Source organism: Schistocerca gregaria, chromosome 4 (genome assembly GCF_023897955.1).
Source record: "Schistocerca gregaria isolate iqSchGreg1 chromosome 4, iqSchGreg1.2, whole genome shotgun sequence".
NCBI classification, from domain to species: domain Eukaryota; kingdom Metazoa; phylum Arthropoda; class Insecta; order Orthoptera; family Acrididae; genus Schistocerca; species Schistocerca gregaria.
The window spans coordinates 772155302-772179451 of record NC_064923.1 but is presented as its reverse complement, the minus strand read 5'-3'; the positions used below and the strand labels follow the sequence as shown (position 1 = coordinate 772179451).

At 39.1% G+C, this 24150-nt stretch overlaps 1 protein-coding gene across 1 annotated transcript in view; it reads right to left on the bottom strand.

Moving 5' to 3' along the window:
• Positions 1-2266: 2266 nt before the first annotated feature.
• Positions 2267-24150, bottom strand: part of LOC126267920 (uncharacterized) — a 95969-nt gene continuing 74085 nt past the window's right edge. The window contains exons 3-4 of the mRNA XM_049973230.1: positions 2421-2594; positions 2267-2353 (exon numbers count right to left, since the gene is read on the bottom strand). Coding sequence (XP_049829187.1) covers positions 2267-2353; positions 2421-2594 — 261 coding nt within the window. The remainder of the gene's footprint in view (positions 2354-2420; positions 2595-24150) is intronic.

Sequence of the window (24150 nt, the reverse complement as noted above, 5' to 3'; positions counted from 1 at the left end):
GTGTCCCACGAGTATATGCCTAACATACGACGACAAGCAGATCGAAGATGTATTCTTGGGAATACAGCTTGGTAATAAATTCATATGCGAGGAGCACACCACATAACTGCTGAAGCGTCTTAACAAATCTCTATTTGCAATGTGAATTGTGTCAGACATAGGGGATATAAAAATGAAAAAGTTGGCATACTATGCTTACTTTCATTCTGTAATGTCATACGGGTTTATTTTTTGGGTAATTCATCAAGCCAAGCTAAAGTCTTCTGGGCAAAAAAACGTGCAGTAAGAGTTATATGTGGTGTGAACTCAAGAACATCCTGCAGAAGCCTGTTTAGGGAACTAGGGATATTAACTACTGCTTCCCAATATATTTATTCCTTAATGAAATTTGTCATTTAAAATATATCACTTTATCAAACCAACAGCCCAATTCATGAAATCAATACTAGAAATAAGAATAATCTTGACAAGGATTTAAAGTCACTTAGTCTTGTACAAAAAGGTGTGCATTATTCAGGAACACACATTTTCAACAATCTAACTTCTGCAGCATTTCAGCAGAGTAATGTGTTCATTGTAAATAAGTATTATAGTAGTTGTATTACAAGTTTATTACCTTATAAATAAATAAATACCCTTTTTTATTTTAAATTCAGTGCACTAGTATTTGTAAAATGATTCTTTCATATAGTGTTCATTAAAGAAATGACGATCATTCCACTTGGGACATGTGCAATGATACATTAGCTTATTTGATTTTGTTGTAAATATTTGTCATGCATTACTGTTTTTCTGACATGTTCTACACCCTGGATGACCTCCTCACTACGGACCTTTTCAAATGAAAGTAAATCTAATCTAATCTAATACTCCCCTTTAAAAATCACTTTTTTGATTTCCGGGAAGTTCCAGATTCTCATATGTATTACTTACTCAAATATTTTGGATATTATTGGAAGAACAGATTTGGGACCAAAGTTTTCTACAAGATTTCTGTTTCCTTTTTTAAAAATAGGCACAACTTGATTAGTTTTCAGCTTATGTCGAAATAGACAGCCTTCCATATGAAGGTGATGCAATTTTATGATTACATTTCTTAAGAGTGTCCAGACTAAGACCATCATATCCTGCTGCATGAGAATTCTTCAAGCTACTCACTATTTTAATTATTTCTTATTCAGTTGTTGGTGTAAAAAATATACTTCCTGACCCTGGTATTTGTCTAAATTTTTATTTGTGATTTTTAAGCTAATTGTTTATGGTGCAGCCAACAGAGGCAAAGTTATTGTTAAATAGATCTGCTACCTTCTTCTGATCAGTTTCTATTGAACCATTTATCAGCAAGTGATTTTCAGTTGTATGATTTCCAGGTTTACTATTTCTCTATTTACTTGTGATGTTTTTGAAGCATTATTTGTGAAACATAGTACATGACACAGCAGTCAATTTTGTATGAGATATGTTTATGGAAAGACTGCAAACTTTCACACAGACCTAAAACTAATATATACTACAGTAAGGAAAAATTATTATCCAAAACTGATTTTACCACCAAAATTAGTATAATACATAAACATAGCTTACCTTAGGGGGTAAAAAGGACAGGTGTACACTCGCACACACACACGTATACATCCGCACAAACACAGACACAAGCTTTCCCGCTTGGTAAGTCTTGGAATCTTTGTTTTTAATATATTTTTGCCATGTGGAAGTTTCTTTCTATTTTATTTACATTTAATATTTAAATATACATTGAAATGAGAGGATTGTCTGAACAAGGATACTGATGCAAAATTTATAAGAAGTACATATGTCCTTTACAACAGACGGTATTCTATAAATTATGTTTGGTACTCATAAAAAATTGAACATACCAAATATGATATATCATGATATGAGCACTGATATAATCAATGAAAGACAAAGAAAAAAAAATGATATGACTTGTGAAATATTATGATTTAAAATTTTAAAGCAGACCTATCATCTACAATTTGTCTCACTCAAAGGAAAACAGGATGTCAACTTATACATGAAATAAATTTGCGAAGTACACAAATGACACCATCTACCCTAGCAAGCCAACGACGAACACTGTAATGTCCATACATCCCAGTATGATTTTGGAGCACCAACATACACTTCTTTCACTTGTTGTAGTGAACATTGTGTGTTCTAGAGTATCGAAAAAAAGATGTACAAGTGCAGTGGTATTAGGTAGCATATAGATTATTGGGAATCATCAACATTTTTGTTCTTTTTATTACAACATTGCAAGAGGAATGATGGTCTCATTACATATTTGACTCATTTTAAGCTGATAATGTGGAGTTTTCAAAGCAGTAAAATCCTACCAACAAAAGCCTTAATAGTCACAAAAGTTTAAAAAAATAATCACTACTGATGAGTTGACATACCTCTGGAAATGGCACTGCATTATCTTCTGATATATAATATATGACATCTGTACTATCATGACATATTGTTGCTTTGGTACAGAAACAACCTGTCTCTGTTGCTAGTGCATTTTTCTGTTGTTCAGCTGCCTCATCCATTGTTTGGTTTGCTGGTGACAACATTCCACATGGTTTCTAAACAACAGAAGCAAACTACAGTTTACAAGTTTATTTTTCCTTTAATTTAATTGCATACTACATTAACCTCCTGTCACATGTAAAACTGCAAATATTATCATGTGTATATATCATACATAGTGTATCACTTATATAATATATTATGTCCTAACAAACATGATGCACAGCAGTAACCATGAACATCCATCTGAATTTTATTATCTCATTACTTTCATACATAAATCATTGGTTTCATTTTCAGAAGACTTGTCAATATAGGTAACAAAACAGTGACAATTGCATAGTGCAATAAAACTAAACTATTTTTTTTTTAGACAGCAGTAAGGTTATGACAATACTCCATGAAGATATTTTTATCATCATTTATGAAACTTATGTAATTCTAGCATTTTTTCACAAGGAATGCATGTAATTTCTTTTCAACAAAGGTAGTTCTCTTCTATGGATGCTTTTCCATATTAACTGTAAATTATAATATTCACGTTAAAGTAGTCTGAAGATAAAACATAGAGTTGTAACCTGCAAGTAAGAAAAATGAAATTTTCTTTGTTTTTAGTAACGTTACATTTCTTGAAAGGGTTAAAAATGTTATAAAATTTTCACAAAGTAGCAAAGAATTTTTAAATATTCATTTTTCAGTATTAATAAAATCGGCTAGAGAAGACCTGATCATAATTATTGTAGATAAATACTTTAAACAGTCAAATTTTGAACCAACATGAACAGCTGTCTATAAGAAGTTAATCATTCTGTGCATGTACCACTCACATAGTGATAATGTGGACATTTTCTTTTAAAGTTAACTGAAGTTCTGTAATGAGTCTCAGACCTCAAAAGTAATGTAGTAAAACGTGGAGATGTTAATATTAATACAGGAGTTTGGAGCAAAATTAATAACAACTTACTAAACATTTTAAACTTTTTTGGCATGATATAAATGGTAAACACTTCTGATAGTATACCAAAAGGTTTATCATCAGTTTTAAAACTTTAAATTATTGATATCAACAGAGAAATCTGTAAAACTTTGCCTATCTCAACATTATTTCACATATTGCTTATTGATCCATTTTCATCTACAGCTGCACAATGTGCAAGAGATATTTTTATTTTTATGTTAATATTAATAGTTTTACATATAATATATCTTTGTACATAATGACACACATTAATATATCCATTAATGATGAATTTGTAAATAAATGTTGTTAAACTATATACAAGGCGATAATATACAAATGTTCTTCTGTATGAGACTATACTGGATTAACATAGAAAAAATAATTTTTGTAGGTATTCATTTCCTGTGTAAAAGTACAACTTCAATTTAGATTTGAAGTGACCAATGTTTTGTATGTGTTTAATGGTATCTGGTAAGATATTGAATAGTCTGATAGTAGAATGGATAAGACTGTTTTGAAATAACTTTGTGTTTGTGCTTTGAACATGTACTTCCTATTTTTGTCTTATATCATAGCTGTGTATTGTGTGATTCTGAGTGATGAGTGGTCTCTTTTTGTGTAAGTTTTACTTTAAATACGTTATATTTTCAAGTATATTTATGCAAGGGAATGGCAGGATCTTCCTTTTTTGAAGCCCTGGTCTACATGATTTGTGTTTATCTACCCTTTCCATTACTCTTATAATTTCTTTTTAATTTTGAATTTTTTTAAATTTTTGTATGTTTTTATGGCATCTCCAAAATTTCCCCAGAACGTAATCCCACACAGCAAATAAGAGTGTACAACTCCATAATATGCACACTGAAGAGAGTTGTAGCTGGTACAGTTTTTTAATGTATGTAACACAAAACAAGAAGTACTTAATTTTTTGTTATTTGCTTAATATGTGCTTTCCATTTCAAGTTGTCTTGAAGATGAAGTAAAAGAAATTTGGTACTGGCTGTTTTGGTAATTGTCTGTCCATATAGCTCTCAATTTGGTGAAATCAGATTTTTTGTTTGTGCTGTGTATATATCCATAGCTACAGTTTTTCTAGTGGTTATTATTAAGTCATTGTTATCAAAGTAACATGTTAGCCTGTCAGTTGCTTCTCTTGTGTTTTTTACAAGAGTTTCTTCTGAGTTACCTGTAATTAGAACACTCATATCATCAGCAAATTGAAATATTTTACTGCTGCCATTGCTTATGCTTAGGTCATTTAGATAGAATAAGAACAGAACAGGACCCATTACTGATCCTTGTGGCACTCCATATTTAACAGTCAGTAGCTTGCAATTATAACATTATCCCTTTCCTGGTCCATTTCCACATATTGTTCCCTGTTCTTAAAATAAGAGCTGAGCTAGTTGTTAGCTGTTGCCCTAATGACAAGATTTTCTAGTGTATGTAGCAATTTGTCATGATTTATTGTGTCAAATGCCTTTGACAATCTAAAAACATGCCCATGCTATGGTTTTTTGCTGTCTAATGCTGTCAGTGCCTCTAAAAGAAAGGAGTCCACTGCTCATTAGGTTGAACAGTTTGCTCTAAGTCCATGCTGAGATTCTGACAGAATGCCATTATCCTCTAAGATGTCTGTTAGTATCTTACTGAAGGGCCTTTCTAATAGTTTTGATAAAACAGACAGAAGTTTCAATTGCCTGTAGTTGGAAATATCATCTTTATTTCCTTTCTTGTATAATGGCTTTCCTTTTGCTATTTTCAAACATTAAGGTATGGTGTCGATAGGTCACATCAACCATACAAATTACAATCTTTGGAATATTAACTACGCTGACAAGCTGTCATGTTTAATTCAGTGTGCCTTTGTACTTCATACAGTCTTCACAGTTTTTATGGTAAAATATATGTGCATACAGAAAACTTGGGAACTGTTTATTACATATATTATGATCCATATCCAGAATCCCAAATTGGTGACGCCAGACAAAAAGTGCTACATCTTCTGCGACTTCCATGCTGGTCATATAGAATAAATAGGTTTCACATCCGATGCCATGGCTACAACACCAAAAATTCTTTACGAAGATTTGGAGGCCCAGCTCTTATGACCAGGCCAACACAACCCTCCACCATCGGTTATTTCACAGCTAATGGACAATGATCTATGGTTTTCGATGAGGACAACCTCTACTTTAGCAACTCCACAATGACCAAGCATTACACAGTTACCTCAAACAATGGACAAAAGGCTTTGTTTCGCCGGATTATGAAAAACAACAAGTGAAAAGTGAAGTTTATCATCTACTAAATAGTGTGATGATCGATCACTCATAAAATGTTCAAATGGACCGAATTTCACACACATGCTTTGATCCTTTACAAGCCATGACATCGGTTACAGTAGTGCCATGTGCAATGTTGCTATTTGTGCAAATGCACACGCAGGCAACCACTACCAAGCTACACCAGCCTCAACTTCCACATAAATCAGTAAGACATTTTTATGCATTCAGTTTGCCAGAAAAAACCACCGAATCAGCGGCCCATTTTTTCGACCACATGGGTACGGGTGCACCGAACATAGCCTCCTCACCCAGCAACATTGTAGCATGACAGTGCGACCGCCAACATGTTTCACCAGTGTGTGCAGAAAACTCTCATTGTTGTCACTTTAAGCTCCAGGTCAACCCCCTCTCCAGCTACACCCCCTCACATACGGGGGCATCGACCATACAACCGCTCGCTCCTTCCACAGTACAGTCTATGTCTGCTGCGCTGGCCTTCCACATCATTTCTGAGTTGGACAATGTCAGTGCTATTCATGCATTTCCGGTCCAATTTACAGGCCCTCATTAAGCATCGGTCACCTGTTTGCTCCCATGCTACTGAATGTGCCTGCCATTTCATGTTTCCGGGCATCTTCAAAGACATTACAACCAGCCATTTTGCTGAACGTGTGTGCTAGTAACATTTCCATTCCAGTGATGCAGGATCCCAGCATGAATTCTTGTGCAGTAGAACCACAGGCTTTCCAAGACACGCCAAAACCTCCTTTGTCTCCACCTCCAGGCCACCTACCCAAGTTACCTTCCCTATACGAGGACAATCCATTTCCATGGTTTGCACTGACAGATCACCTCTTCAAACTGCATCAAGTGACAGATGACAACTTCAAGGTCCTATGTTTCGTCAGACACTTTCACAACCACTCGGATTTAATTTGTGATCTCCTACTTTTACCTCCACCACCACTTAAGTATGAGTTCACCAAGAAAACGATATTGGACCAACTTGCCTGCTCACCACAGGAATTGATAATCAAGATTCTGTACAAGGAGCATCTGGGGGACAGCACTCCATCACAACTTTGGCACCACCTCAGGTTACTCGTGAGTGAACACACGATACCTGATGTCACCCTGTGGGTGGTATTGTCTGCCAAGTTACCTACTGACATACAGATACCTACTGCCACACTATTTTGAGTCCATCAGTTTTCGCCAATGCATCGCAGATCAGCTGTATATGCTTCTGCGCCAGAAATACCCAACTCATCGACCATCGCTGTGTGAAACTCCACCTCCCGTTTACCGGATGTCTGCAGACAGGGACAGGGCCCATTCTGCTTCCACACTTTCTATTCCGCCAGGCAGTACTCATTTGCTCTCTCATCTTTCTGAGCACTCTAGACTCACCCACACTCTATACATTCTGGTTTATGTCCCAGTACAGATCAATGAGGACAAGCCTCCCCCAATATCACAGTCACTGCCACAGCCACATCCGGCTCATCTGTAATGTTGCTACTGGGGCTGAGGCTCAGAAGTGCAGGTTACCTTGCCAAAACCCAAATGTTGACCACAGGAACTAAGTGACAACGAGTCCTGCAGGCAACTTCACAGTCATCCCCTAACATTGCACTCTGTCCACTCATCCCCTCAGCTGAGCACTCATTTATATGTGACAGACATTTCATAGTAGTTCGTCTACCCAATTGACACTGTCCCCCATGTGTCTATCATACCTTGATTGTTGGCTCCTACCGACTTTTCACCAAGGAAGTCTATCCTATGAGCTGTCAAAGTATCAACGTTACAAACTATCAGTTCTATGAAAGTGATGGTTCACCTATCCTCTTCTCTGTGTTTCCCTTGGACCTTCTACATTGCCAGCATCAATGAACCAATTCTTAGTATGGACTTTTTGTCCTATTACAAGCTCTCCCCAAACATAGTCCAGTATTCAGTGTTACACCATCCGTCTAACACTCAGATACTGTGCTCTGGCAAATATATTCCTCGTTCCATTTCCACCACAACATGGGATTTAGTTTACAAGTGTTCCACCCTCATGGGCAAGATTATGACTTGCACACTAACCTACTTTCAGAATATGACTCAGTGGTGCACCTCCACTGGGAGATCAACGAGCTGAAACAATACATTGCTCACACTTACAATGAGCTCGCTGCGGCCCGCACCTTGCAGTTGAAACTGCAATCCACAGTTCCTTCACCGGATTGAACTTCATCACTTAGCATCAGTTCAAACACTCATCAAGTTAGTTCAAAAGCATTCATTGCCTGTGATGATTTCCAAGGGCCCACTACGCACAGTGCCTCATGTTTCAAACAGTGTCTCTAATAACAGTCACTCGCGCAGCATGACCATGCCCACTATGCAGGCAGCATCCCCGCTTGTTGATAAACATTCCCACTCTCCCACACTGCAGCCAGGCAACTCGGCAGACATCGCTGGCCCTCATACAATGTCAGTGCCACTCTCACCAGCGCCAGTTACCCAAGGCAAAGTTAACAACAGACAGTCACTGCGTGCCCCATTCTGCTTCGGTCTGAACTTCTATAGGCAGGCATTCTACAGCCATCAAACAGCAATTGGTCTTCACCAATTCAACTCGTCGCCAAACAGGATGAGCCTTTTTGAATGTGTGGTGATTAGAGACATTTAACTGCTCGCAACGTCATTGACAATTACCCCATGCCAAACATAAATGATTTCGCTCGTATGTTATTGGGCACCACAATCTTCAGCATGATTGACTGAAAACGAGCTTATCACCAGATTCCCATAGTGCCAGAAGACATTCCAAAGGCTGTCATCATCAAGCCACTCATTTTGTAACAGTGTAACCTCATACCATTTGGTCTAAAGAATGCGGCACAAACGTGGCAACATTTCATTGACTCAATCTTACAACAATTCGAGTTCTGCTTCGCATACCTGGATGAAATACTCATTTTCAGCAAATCAACTGAAGACCATGAAGATCATTTATCCAAGGTACTCCAGACTTTGGCATCCAATGGTGTCGAGGTCAGCAGAGAAAAATTCCGATTGCATCAGTCTTCTGTGACATTTCTGGGTTACACTGTCTCCGCTGATAGAATAAAGCTTCCCAAATCCCCCGTGCAACCTATCATGTCATAGCCACCTTCAGCTGCATACAAAGAACTCAGACATTTCCTAGGTACTATAAATTACTACCGCCGTCATCTACCTTCTGCCGCCGCCGTGCAGGCCCTGGCGATGGACTCACACTCTGGCAAGCAAACTACAGGTGTTAAACCAGTCCGTTGGACTGAACCCATGCTAAAGGCATTCAGGGCTCTTAAAATAGATTTAGCTCACACAGTCATACTCGCCCACCCTGATCTGTCTGCCAATTTGTTCATCACTAAGGATGCCAGGGACATCGTGGTCGGGACAGTATTACAACAGAGCAAAGGCAACACAGTTTCACCACTTCATTTCTTCTCCAAAAAACTGTCTCCAGCACAAAAGAAACATTCCACTTCTGGTGATGTATCAGGCCAACAAACATTTCCTTACTGACATCGAGGTCCATCCTTTCTTCATTCTTACTGATCACAAACCACTGTCCGATGCCTTCTGCAATCTGCCAGAGGATCCTCCCAATGTTTCCGCTTGGTTCCCTCCAGTTTCAACCAGCCTCACACAGCCCATCAACCAAGGGGCTATTTACAAACTAAAGGGTCATTACAGGCGATTACTGATGAAATGTCTTATTCTTAGTGTTCAAGGAGCTGAAAGTGCATTTGCTCTTGCATGGTCACTTTCTGTCCTGCATGTAGTAAATTAGATTGGCTTGGCAGTAAAGAAAATAAAACCCAAAACTGTCACCAAGTGCTTCAACAAAGCAGGGTTTGAGGGTCAAAACAAGATGCTTCTGTGGGCATTGAATTTCATGAATATGCACCAGAAACTGCTGAATTAATGAAAATGTGAAACACTTCATGTAGTGCAGATGATTATACACTCCTGGAAATTGAAATAAGAACACCGTGAATTCATTGTCCCAGGAAGGGGAAACTTTATTGACACATTCCTGGGGTCAGATACATCACATGATCACACTGACAGAACCACAGGCACATAGACACAGGCAACAGAGCATGCACAATGTCGGCACTAGTACAGTGTATATCCACCTTTCGCAGCAATGCAGGCTGCTATTCTCCCATGGAGACGATCGTAGAGATGCTGGATGTAGTCCTGTGGAACGGCTTGCCATGCCATTTCCACCTGGCACCTCAGTTGGACCAGCGTTCGTGCTGGACGTCCAGACCGCGTGAGACGACGCTTCATCCAGTCCCAAACATGCTCAATGGGGGACAGTTCCGGAGATCTTGCTGGCCAGAGTAGTTGACTTACACCTTCTAGAGCACATTGGGTGGCACGGGATACATGCGGACGTGCATTGTCCTGTTGGAACAGCAAGTTCCCTTGCCGGTCTAGGAATGGTAGAATGATGGGTTTGATGACGGTTTGGATGTACTGTGCACTATTCAGTGTCCCCTCGACGATCACCAGAGGTGTACGGCCAGTGTAGGAGATCGCTCCCCACACCATGATGCCGGGTGTTGGCCCTGTGTGCCTCGGTCGTATGCAGTCCTGATTGTGGCGCTCACCTGCACGGCGCCAAACACGCATACGACCATCATTGGCACCAAGGCAGAAGCGACTCTCATCGCTGAAGACAACAAGTCTCCGTTCATCCCTCCATTCACGCCTGTCGCGACACCACTGGAGGTGGGCTGCACGATGTTGGGGCGTGAGCGGAAGACGGCCTAACGGTGTGCGGGACCGTAGCCCAGCTTCATGGAGACGGTTGCGAATGGTCCTCGCCGATACCCCAGGAGCGCTATGCGAGAGGTGTTCAGTGAATTCGAAAGTAAAGTTCTATGTACTGACTTGGCAGAAAATCAAAAGAAATTTTGGTCTTATGTCAAAGCGGTAGGTGGATCAAAACAAAATGTCCAGACACTTTGTGACCAAAACGGTACTGAAACAGAGAATGACAGACTAAAGGACGAAATACTAAATGTCTTTTTCCAAAGCTGTTTCACAGAGGAAGACTGCACTGTAGTTCCTTCTCTAGATTGTCACACAGATGACAAAATGGCAGATATCAAAATAGATGAGAAACAATTAAAATCGCTCAAAAGAGGAAAGGCTGCTGGACCTGATGGGATACCAGTTTGATTTTACACGCAGTACGCGAAGGAACTTGCCCCCCTTCTTGCAGCGGTGTACCATAGGTCTCTAGAAGAGCGTAGCATTCCAAAGGATTGGAATAGGGCACAGGTCATCCCCATTTTCAAGAAGGGACATCGAACAGATGTGCAGAGCTATAGACCTATATCTCTAACGTCGATCAGTTGTAGAATTTTGGAACACGTACTGTGTTTGAGTATATTGACATTTCTGGAGACTAGAAATCTAATCTGTAGGAATCAGCATGACGGTTGTGTGAAACCCAGCTCACGCTATTAGCCACGAGACTCAGAGGGCCATAGACATGGCTGGATGCCGTGTTTCTTGAAGTCCACGAGACTCAGAGGGCCATAGACACGGGTGGATTCCGTGTTTCTTGACTTCCGCAAGGCATTCGATACAGTTCCCCACAGTTTTTTAATGAACAAAGTAAGAGCATGTGGACTATCAGATCAATTGTGTGATTGGATTGAGGAGTTCCTAGATAACAGAATGCAGCATGTCATTCTCAATGGAGAGAAGTCTTCCCAAGTAAGAGTGATTTCAGGTGTGCCACAGGGGAGTGTCATAGGACCATTGCTATTCACAATATACATAAATGACCTGGTGGATGACATCGGAAGTTCACTGAGGCTTTTTGCAGATGATGCTGTGGTGTATCGAGAGGTTGTAACAATGGAAAATTGAACTGAAATGCAGGAGGATCTGCAGCGAATTGATGCATGGTGCAAGGAATGGCAATTGAATCTCAATGTAGACAAGTGTAACGTGCTGCGAATACATAGAAAGATAGATCCCTTATCATTTAGCTACAATACAGCAGGTAAGCAACTGGAAGCAGTTAATTCCATAAATTATCTGGGAGTAGGCTTTAGGAGTGATTTAATGTGGAATGATCATATAAAGTTGATCGTTGTTAAAGCAGATGCCAGACTGAGATTCATTGGAAGAATCCTAAGGAAATGTCATCCAAAAGCAAAGGAAGTAGGTTATAGTACGCTTGTTCACCCACTGCTTGAATACTGCTCAGCAGTGTGGGATCCGTACCAGATAGGGTTGATAGAAGAGATAGAGAAGATCCAACGGAGAGCAGTGCGCTTCGTTACAGGATCATTTAGTAACCGCGTATGCGTTAGGGAGATGATAGATAAAACTCCAGTGGAAGATTCTGCAGGACAGATGCTCAGTAACTCGGTACGGGCTTTTGTTAAAGTTTCGAGAACATACCTTCACCGAAGAGTCATGCAGTATATTGCTCCCTCCTACGTGTATCTTGTGAAGAGACCATGAGGATAGAATCAGAGAGATTATAGCCCACACAGAAGCATACCAACAATTCTTCTTTCCACGAACAATACGAGACTGGAATAGAAGGGAGAACCGATAGAGGTACTCAGGGTACCCTCCGCCACACACCGTCAGGTGGCTTGCGGAGTATGGATGTAGATGTAGATTAAATAAACACAAGGCTTCATTCCGACCAATGAGATACTTGCTCATCCATTGATCTGTTAGGACATTGTGATCAGAGAAGCACTTGAAATCAGACTTTATGAAAAAAGCTTCAATATAGACACTGTCTATGTACTTGCCAATGCTTGGATATGTGCACTTAATAAACAAAATGTACAGAGAAAGACTTCTTGTAGTTTACCACCTGATGCAAGAGATGGCACTGGAAGCAGCACTGGATTGAGCATGCAAACAACATCTGTGGACACAGAGGGCGCCACCTCAACACACACAATTTCTATTTTGTCATCATGACATAACAGAGCCAATCATAGGTTGTCATGTGGTACAAAATGGGGAGCACTGCCAGTTCACAACAGTCAGTTTTAATCCCTGACAATGCTGATGCAGGAAATAATCGTGGAATTTTATCTGAATTTGATGTGGAAAGCAAACAGAGTACTTTTTATGCGAGCACTTCCTAAAAACAGAAATACTGTGGGCATACTGTGTAATGTAACACCATGACATTATAATGGACAACAGACTTTGAACAGAAGCATATAAACAGTTGGACTGCATGCTATTTATCATAATGGAACTCATTCATATGTTTAATTACTGTGTGACTGAATGTGAACCATTTCTCTTTAGTTTGTGGGCACTAGATTGGATGATTTATGTGTGTTCAGTTCAATTGTCATCTTCAAGTTACTGATAATATGCCATTATGTTGTGTGACAAATTGTAGACGAAATGAGTGAATATTTATTTCTGGATGATGAACCAATGAGGAAGAAATGGTTATTAAGAATTTGGAGGAACAAATTTACTCCTTCTTCAACTTGATGCATGAGATTTTGTTTGGTTTAAGTTCTAAAAATAGGTTAATTTTAATGACAAAGACTACAGTTTGTCATGATTCTTTTTCTGATCAGAAGAGCAGCCCTTCATCCCATATTAGGTTGTTTATATTATGTAAATTCGTTATTCCACAGACACAAGCAGTAGAGATTTGCATAAACCTGATAATTGAACATCATACAGAGGCTTAGATACGGATCTTAGCTTCCTTACATTCACAAGGCACTGCATTTCCTCTTTAGTAGTTGTTGCTAATATCTCACATCAATTTCTCATAAAGTGTGATATACACAGAATATAAGTCACTTCAGCATGAACTGGTTGTAGTATTCATTTCAATTTTCTGGGCAAAAACTTTCAGTAAGCTGCCTGTTTAAAACTCTCAAGAAATATTATGGCCTCTTAGGGACTTGTCTGACAAGAAGGGTAACAAAACCAATGCGCACTTCATGTGCATACCGGCTGGAGTCATTCCAGATGTGGAAAGGGTCCTCCCAAATGCCATGAAGAGCACAGGGTGCAGCCAGTTGCAGGTGGTTGTTCACGTCAGTACCAATGATGTGTGTCACTTTGGATCAGAAGTGATTCTCTCTGGTTTCAAGTAGCTAACAGAAGTGGTAAAGGCTGCCAGTCTTGCTTTCAAGATGAAAGCAGAGCTGACCATTTGCAGCATAGTCGACAGGACCAATTGCAGACCTCTGGTTCAGAGCTGAGTGGAGGGTCTGAATCAGAGACTCAGATGGTTCTGTGACCTCAACTTGTGCCAAAGGGTGGTTGGGTTTCGGGTTCCACTGAATAGGTCAGGTGTCCACTATACACAGCTACATGGGTATCAGGGGCTGTGTGGCATGGACTGGGCAGTTTTTTAGGTTAGAGGGTCTTGGGAAAACACAAGAAGGACTTCAGTCACAAAGGGCGCAGGCTGAACACAGGGAAAACGTGGATACAGGAACCATTGGTATAACAGTTGCAAATTGTCATAGCTGTGTTGGGAAGGTACCAGAGCTCCAAGCACTAATAGAAAGCACTGATGCTCAAATAACCATAGGCACTGAAAGCTGGTTAAAGCTGGATATAAGCTCAGTTGAAATTTTTGTGAAGAACCTAATGGTGTTCTGAAAGGATAGGCTAAACACGGTTGGCGGTGGTGTGTTTGTTGGTGTCAGAAGTAGTTCATTTCGTCACGAAATTGAAGTAGATAATTCCTGTGAGTTATTATGGGCAGAGGTCATTGTTGGCAACTGGAATAAAATAATAATTGGATCCTTTTACTGACCTCCCAATACAGAGGATACAGTTGCTGAAAGGTTCAAAGAAAACTTGAGTTTCATATCAAACACGTAACCAACTCATATGATAATAGTTGGTGGTGACTTTAATTTACCCTTGACATGTTGGTGAAAATACATGTCTAATTCATAAACAACTGAAATTGTGCTAAACGCATTCTCTGAAAAATTTCGAGCTGTTAGTTCATGAGCCCATGCGAATAGTAAACGATAGTGAAATCACACTTGACCACTTAGCAACAAATAATTCTGAGTCAATAATGAGCATCAAAACTGATTCAGAGATTAGTGAACACAGAGTTGTCATAGCAACATTTAATACTGTTATCCCTAAATCCACAAAAAAAAAAAAAAAAAGTGAAAAATATTCCTATCCAAAAAGGCTGATAAAAATTTACTTGACGCCTTCCTAAAAGACAATCTCCACTCATTTAAATTAATAATATAAGTGTCGACCAAATATGGCTTAACTTCAAAGAAATAGTACCGGCAGCAATTGAGATATTTATATCAAATAAATTAACAAATGACGGAGCTGATCCTCCTTGGTACACAAAACGGGATAGAACACTGTTGCAGAAACAATGAAACAAACATGCCAGATTTAAACAGACACAAAATCCCCAAGTTTGGCATTCTTTTACAGAAGCTGAAAATTTAGCACAGACTTCAATGTGAGATGTCTATAACACTTTCCACAATGAAACTTTGTATCGAAACCTGGCACAAAATCCAAAGAGATTCTGTTTGTATGTGAAATGTGTTAGTGGCAAGAAACAATCAATGCCTTCTCTGCATGATAGCAGTGAACATCCTATCAAAGTCAGTGCTACCAAAGCAGAGTTACTAGACACAGACATCCGAAATGCCATCACAAAAGAAGACGAAGAAACTATACCAGAATTCGAATCAAGAATACCTGCCAACATGAGTAACGTAGAAGAAAATATCCTCAGGGTAGTGAAGTAACTTAAATCACTTAATGAAAGCAAGTCTTCTGGTCCAGACTGTATACCAACTAGATTCCTTTCAGAGTATGCTGATGCATTAGCTCCATACTTAACAATCATAGACAACTGTTCACTCAACAAAAGATCTGTACCCAAAGACTGGAAAGTTGCACAGGTCACACCAATATTCAAGAAAAGTAGTAGGAGTAATACACACAATTTTACACCCATATCATTAACTTCAATATGCAGGTGGATTTTAGAACATATATTGTGTTTGAAAATTATGAATTACCTCAAAGAAAATGGTCTATTGACACACAGTCAACATGGGTGTAGAAAATATCGTTCCTATGAAACACAACTAGCTCTTTATTCACGTGAACTGTTGAGTGCTATTGACCATTGATTTCAGATCAGTTCTGTATTTCTGGATTTCCGGAACGCTTTTGACACTGTACCATACAAGCGGCTTGTAGTGAAATTGTGTGCTTATAGGATATCGTCTCATTTATGCGACTGGATTGTGATTTCCTCTCAGATAGGTCACAGTTCATAGTAATTGATGGAAAGTCATTGAGTAAAACAGAAGTGATTTCTGGTGTTCCCCAAGGTAGTGTTATAGGGCAATTGCTGTTCCTTAGCTATATAAGTGATTTCGGAGAGAATCTGAGCAGCCTTCTTCGGTTGTTTGCAGATGACACTGTAGTTAATCGACTAATAAAGTCATCAGAAGATAAAAAAGAAACTGCAAAGTGATTTAGGAAAGGTATCCGATTGGTGTGAAAAGTGGCAGTTGTCCCTAAATAACGAAAAGTGTGAGGTCACCCACATGAGTGCTAAATCGAATTCATTAAACTTTGGTTACACGATAAATCAGTGTAATCTAAAAGTCGTAAATTCAACTAGATACCTAGGTATTACAATTATGAACAACATAAATTGGAAGGAACACATAGAAAATGTTGTGGGGAAGGCTAACCAAAGACTGCGTTTTATTGGCAGGACAGTTAGAAAATGTAACAGACCTACTAAGGAGACTGCCTACACTACTTCTTGTCTGTCCTCCTTTAGAACACTGCTGCACGGTGTGGCATACTTACCAGATAGGACTGACAGAGTACATCGAAAGAGTTCAAAGAAAGGCAGCACGTTTTGTATTATCACAAAATATGTGAGAGAGTGTCACAGAAATGATACAGGATTTGGGCTGGAAATCATTAAACGAAAGGCGTTTTTCATTGCGACAAAATCTTGCTACGAAATTCCAATCACCAACTTTCTCCTCCAAATGCTAAAATATTTTGTTGACACTGACCTACATAGGGAGGAATGATCACCATGAAAAAATAAGGAAAATCAGAGCTCGTACGGAAAGATACAGATGTTCATTCTTTCTGCACGCTATACAAGATTGGAATAACAGATAATTGTAAAGGTGGTTCATTGAACCCTCTGCCAGGCACTTGAATGTCATTTGCAGAGTATCCATGCAGATGTAGATGTAGATCTAATTAGTATATAAAAACTAAATTAAGAGCAGCTGCTGTATTAGCAAATCTCCTATGAGTCAAGCTACCTGTAGCAACCTGATGTTCAAGATCCATATAAGTAATTCAGGTCATAATATTCTGAGTGAAAAAACCTACACCAAACGCCAGTTCAGCAAAGAAAATATAAACTTGTTCTATAATAGATTAAATACGGTGGAGTGGTCTATAGCTCATAGTATTTCATGCTCTGAAAATTTTGCTACTTTCTTGAAAAATTCCTGCTCGTTTTTAATGAAACTTTTCCCCTTACTGTACATCATAGAAAAGTAGGTTATTTTCTAGGAACACTGAGGTACACACTAGTTAAGCCACTATTCAAAAAAGGCATGAAAGAACACCTGGCAAACTATTGTCCAGTCTCTCTTCTTCCATCACTGTAAAAAATATTTAAGAAGTTAGCCACCATACAAATTCAGAATTTCATAGAAAAATTTAAAATAATCTCACTTAATTAGTATGGATTTCAAAAAGGCAAAACCACAATATCTGCTACAAATAATTTTTTTGATAAAATTTTCTTGTGGCAAAACTGCCAGAAAATATTAATATCTTTGCTTTTCTGTACTTCGTTTTACTTACTTTGTTTGTTGACCAGTTATTGTGAGACATTCGTCATGACTGTTACCGTGATTGTTGAAAAATATTTCTTTGTGTTTTGATTTATCTTGTGCCAAAAAAAATATTATATAATGAAAGCAAATGGTGTTATCTGTGTTATAAGTATAACACAAACCATACTGGTGACCTCCGAAGTGCAACGCACGTCCAATTCGACAATGTGGCCATTTACTTTGACACCTCCACATCGCTCACCTTCTGCTCCTTTTGGACTACAACATGATACTAATGGTGCCTCTACACTGCCTTTCCATGTTTTCTTATGCACTACACCACCAACCACTGGGATAAAATTGGAAGATGAGTACAATGCTGTGGAGTTTTCTCCGTCATCAACAATGCTGTTGTGGACTCTTTCAACATCGTCAGTGATGTCACCTGCTATGAAATCTTTTTCTACGTTCATCTATAACAGACCAATCATGAGTGCTGTGCCTAAATTTGTGACTCACAATGCGTCGTATGTACAACCTCCTGTGACATGTAGTGTGCAACAATGCTCCATCACTATGAACCTCACAGATTTTTCGAGCCCGCAGATCACTTGGAGTTCCCCATACATTGCTGATAAATCGGTTTTGGACACATTCTCTCCCCACCTACTACAAGACTCACTACAAAAACAGATGGGTACAAATTTCAGTGACAATTACTGGTTGGACAGTCATCCCGCCCCGATTGTTTCTGCAGCCCCGGGTGTGCCTGCCATGATTCACGATTCACGCACCAGCCATGTTTAAACAAGCCGCCGGGGATACCGCAAGTGACATCTTCATAAACGCTCTGCCGCTCCCGTCCGCTATGCTATCAAATCTGTTACATCCACAACACAAGAGCGAAAAAATTCCTAAATTACCAAGGTTCACGATGGACAATCTGCATACGTGATTTCTTTTGGCAGAGACTATATTCACCGCTCTAAACAATGATTCAGACAGTGCTAAATTTATTGCACTTATTAATGCCCTAGAGGACCAAGCTGAGTGGGTACAGGACTTAGTGCTGTTGGCAGGCCCCGCAAATCGTTACGCACTGGCAAAACAACATATCTGCGAACGTCTAGCTAAGACTACACAAGAGTCTGTTTTATACATACTGCTAGATGTGTTTTATACATACTGCAAGATGTACATCTCAAAGACTCGACTCCTTCACAGCTGTGGCAACATATCAGAACAGTCATCGATAGCAAAACTATGCCAGATGAAGCTTTACTTTCTTTCTGGGTTGCAAAGCTGCCGCAAGCTATCCAACTGCAGCTTCTATCACATGATCAGGAACCTCTACAAGCAAAATTATTGCTGGCCAATGCTGCATTTAAGATAATCAACAGAAGAAAGTTATCCAAGTGTCCCCCTTGATATTACGCCTCCCCCACATGGCAGAGGCCAATCTTTCCAAAACAACAGACAGAGTGCACTGGCTGAGCACCAGATTCCACACCATCCTTCACCATTCCATACCACAGCTTCAAGTGACGTCTGTCACCCGGTTACAACACAGAATCAGGAAGTTTATTCTCTCTGCTGGTATCACTCTATTTACGGTAATACAGACAGGAATTGCTGCTCACCCTGTGCAATGTGCCCAAACACGCACGGCAGGCTGCTATTGGCGCACTGGTCTGCACTGTGACGTCAAATAGCCTAACATATCACAGGCTAGTACTTCCGAATTATTCTCTCGGATGTTTGTATATCCAGGATATAGCTTCTGAGAAATGGTTTTTAGTGGACACTGGCGCCGATTTGAGCATCATTCTATGTTCAATGGTCACTTCTACAATCACGCGTTTGCCTCACCAAATCAGAGCAGCCAACAATTTCTCATTAAAGGTTTGTGGTGTAACGTAACTTTGCGTTTACTTCAATGATATACATAATTATGAATGGACATTTTCGGTAGTAGAAATTGACGATCGAGTATTAGGATTGGACTTAACTGCTCCAACAGGTACTACACCCCTGTGTTTCTTTTCAAAAAAGCTCACCGAAATGCAAAGAAAGTGGTCAGCATTTGATTGTGTACTTTACACCATTTATGAGGCTGTAAAGTACTTTTGTACAGATATTGAAGCCCGAATTGTGACAGTTTACACAGATCACAAGCCCCTTGTCGAGGCTCTTCGCAAACCAGCAGTTGATGTACTACCCAGAAGCTTCTGCCATATGGATTTGGTATTACAATATGTTTCAGACTTTCAATATATCAGGCTAATGACAATGTTGCAGCAGACTACCTGTCACGCCTGTCCTCCCTGAAGATAGCTATTGATCCTCACCGCTTACACGAGCTCCAGCTATCCGACCCAGAGGTACAGCACCTTCTCTCTGACTCTGATACTTCCTTACAAATTGCTCTACTTCCCTTCCCTAATGATGATTGCTCTTTGTATTGTGACATTAAAACAGGTCATCCTTGTCCTATAGTCCCTAAAGCTCTTAGGAAAGATGTTTTTGACACAATCCACAATCTCGCTCACCTGAGCATTTGCATGTCTATGTGCCTCATTACAGAGAGATACGTTTGGCCTAACGTAAAATGAGATTGTAATCGGTGGGTGAGAGCATGCGTACCTTGCCAGAGAGCCAAAATACACAAACATACTAAGCCCCCATTAGGCAAATTTACTGTGCCCTCAGGTAGATTCCATCATGTCCATTTGGACATCGTCGGTCTGTTACCGATATCTAACAACTTCTGTTACTTACTGACCATGATAGATCGTACCACACATTGGGCAGAAGCTATCCCCATCGCTGACATTATGGCCAACACTGTAGCTAACACTTTTGTCCACCATTGGCTTTCTTGAATTGGTTGCCCTATTTCACTTACCACAGACAAGGGGAGACAGTTTGAATTTAATCTGTTTAATTGCCTCTGTCAACTGTGTTGTATCAACAAATTTAGAACTACAGCCTATCACCCGCAATCTAACGGCCTAATATAACGATGGCACCATACCCTGAAGGTCGCTCTCATGTGTCATTCTTCCTCTTGGACTGAGGCACTCTCCTGTGTCCTTTTAGGTTTGAGGACGGTTTTCAAAGAAGACCATAAAGCGTCAGTTGCTGAGATGGTATACGGAGAAAACCTCACACTCCTGGCGGATTTTCTTGATGATCCTCCTCTACTTTCTGAGGATCAACTTCCCGAGTTGGTACGACAGGTTCAACAGCATATCACCAAGTTACATTTTCCGCAACCTTGATCACATGCTACCCCTCCAGTTTTCATTCACCCACACCTCAGTTCTTGCAACTATGTGATGCTTAGAGAAGACGCCATGTGTCCACCCCTTGTTCCACCCTACACTGGCCCATACCAGGTACTGTCCCACTCTGAAAATCCCCTTTAAGAAAAAACCGATGTCATGTCCACTGAGTGCATGAAACCAGCATGGATCCTTAACGACACCGACATACACGATAATGAATTTGTTTTGCAGGAAACTTCAGAGGCCTGTCCTCTCCCTTCTCCCCCTCTTCTATACTTCATGCCTCTGAGTGCCAGCAGTAATGAACCAGTGTTTCAAGTGAACTTGGGTGTTTATGATGTGGACTCTATAAAAATGCAACTTGTAGACACTTTTCTTTTTTTATTTGAAATTCAAAACAATTCTGTGCCATCTGACCAGAAAGACATTAAGCTATTACAGTGCTTCATTGGGGCTCCTGGTACTTCACAAAATGACATTTTGGCCTATGTAGACTCCAATAATGTTTTATTTATAAGAGTAGCCCCCCTTCTCCTTCGTCTTCACCAAATCCTCCTACCCCTATTGGTATCACCCATGCTGGCCGCACTGTACGGCCACCTCTCAGACTTCAAGATTAAGCCATGCCTTAAATGTTTACCTTCCCTTTATCAATTACTCCTCCTATGCACTCCTTGCGACGGTGGAGGGGGGAGGTGGCATTGTGTTTTGGGGTACCTCAAACCATGTGTCGAATACTTAAACTTCAGAAAACCATCATTAAAAATATGCAGAATGTAGGGCGAAGAAAATCATATTGCCCACTCCTAAAAAATCTGAGCATACTAAGTGTTCCCTCAGTATACACATATGAGCTGATTGTTATGGTACAAAGTAACCCTGATTTATTTGTAGAAAATAATTTTCAACATGATGACAACACCAGAAATCAAAATAATTCTATGGTGCCCACCCACCATTTAAGACTTTATGCTCTAACTCCAAATTATATGGGTACAAAAATTTATAACAAAGTGAAAGGAAGAGAATTGCTAAGCATAACTTTAGAAACACTGAAAAAATCCTTATATGAGAAACTAGTGCAGAAATGTTACTATTCAGTAGAAGAATTCATATATGACAACCTGAAAATTTGAGCAGGAGAGAGCAAGTACTTAGAACTGCTAATCTTAAAAGTTTGCTACTTTTGAAGAAAAATTATTAATTGCTTAATTAATTAATTATTCAGTACTGTATATTATATTACTGATATGATAAGGAAAATGTAAACCAGTTTTTGTGTTTTGACAAGTCTCCTGTACTTTTAAGTCAAAGGCTTGAAATTGTGTATTATAAGACAATAAACTTCTACTTCTACTACTACTACTGAATTTGATCTTAAAATACACATATAACTTTTTTTCTTTAAAATTCCGATGAAGTTCCACAATAGAGAAAATTGTACGAATGGGTAAATGTAGCAAATGGGAAGACTAGAACTTTTTTAATTTTCACAGAATTATTGGTTGTTAGGAGATCCAAAGACAAAATAATTGTGAACACATGAGTAAGGAGTTAAAAGTGCATCTTATGAACTTTTTCTGCATGTTGTCTAACTTCGAGGGTCTGAATTTCAGGTACATGTAAGTTCTCTACACATTCTTCAGAAGAGCACAATTAAAATGTTTGAAAATAAATGTGTGCATATGTTTCTGCTAACAAGGAGCACATAACTGGCAATGTTTTATACTTCTTAACACTGTCAGTTTTTATATATGACTAAAGATATTGAGCTAGTTAGTGTTCCATTGCATTGATCAATAGCACAGAAAAACTGTTATGATTTGGAATGTGTCAAATGCACAAGAAATTTGCACAGGAAGCCAGTTTTTTTTCTATTTTCTTTTCTTTTTTTCTTTTCACTGTTGTGTTATACCTTAATATTTCTATTATCTATCCCATTCCCTTAAATGGCACAAAATGCATATATTATATCTCCAGATTTATTTACTCATATTCAAGACTTCGTCTATGGTATAGAAGGAGTTGTCAAGGTGGTGTGATTTCAATTTGTTTTGAAATAATTACTGCTGTCTGTCAGACATTTTATTTCATCTGGTAATTTATCAAAAAGTTTTATAGCAGCATATTTTACCCCTTTCTGTGCCAAAGATAGGTTAAGTAAAGGATAGTGTAGGTCTTTCTTTTTTCTGGTATTGTAATCATGAATGTCGCTGTTAATTTTAAACTGGTCCATGTTGTTGAGAAAAAATTTCATTACTGAGTAAATGTACTGTGAAGCAGTTGTAAGAATTCCTAACCTTTTAACCAGATGCCTACGAGATATGTGACTATAAACCCCACACATTATTCTGATTACTTTCTTTTGAGCAGTGAAGACCTTTTGCCTAAGTGTTGTGTTGCCCCAGAATATTACTCTGTATAACACCAGAGAGTGGAAGTATGCAAAGAATGTTAGCTTACTAATTTCTACATCCTCAAAATTGTCAATTATTCTGATTGCAAAAGTTACTGAACCTAGTCGCTGTAGGAGATCCAAAATACGACTTTTCCAATTAAGATTCTCATCTACACATACACCCAAAAACTTAGCATGCTCTACTCTGGCTACTGACTTCTTTTGATGTGTTATGTTTATTGAAGGATTATACTTTTTGCAGCAGAAAATTGGATGTACTGTGATTTTTCAAAGTTCAGAGCAAACCTGTTCACAGAAAACCAATTAATAACTTTTCCAAAGACCTTATTTGTATCATTTTCAATCAGACTTTCTTTTAGTGGATTAATAATTATGCTTGTATCATCAGCAAACAGTGTCATTTCAGAATCATATTTCCCATAAGAAGGGAGGTCATTCACATATTCCAAGAACAGGAGGGGACCCATGATCAAACCTTGTGGAACACCTAATGTAATTTCACCCCAGTGAGATGAAGTGGCTAACTCCTTTGAATCACTTGAAGCATATAAAGAGACATTTTGCTTCCTGTTCTCTAGATATGACTTAAACCACTCACATGTTGTTCCATTTATACCACAGAATTGTAATTTCTCTAACATAATGTCATGGTTCACACAATCAAATGCTTTGGATAAGTCACAGTATATTTCTACTGGTGACATTTTACTATTTATAGACTCTATTATGTGGACAGTGAAATTGTATG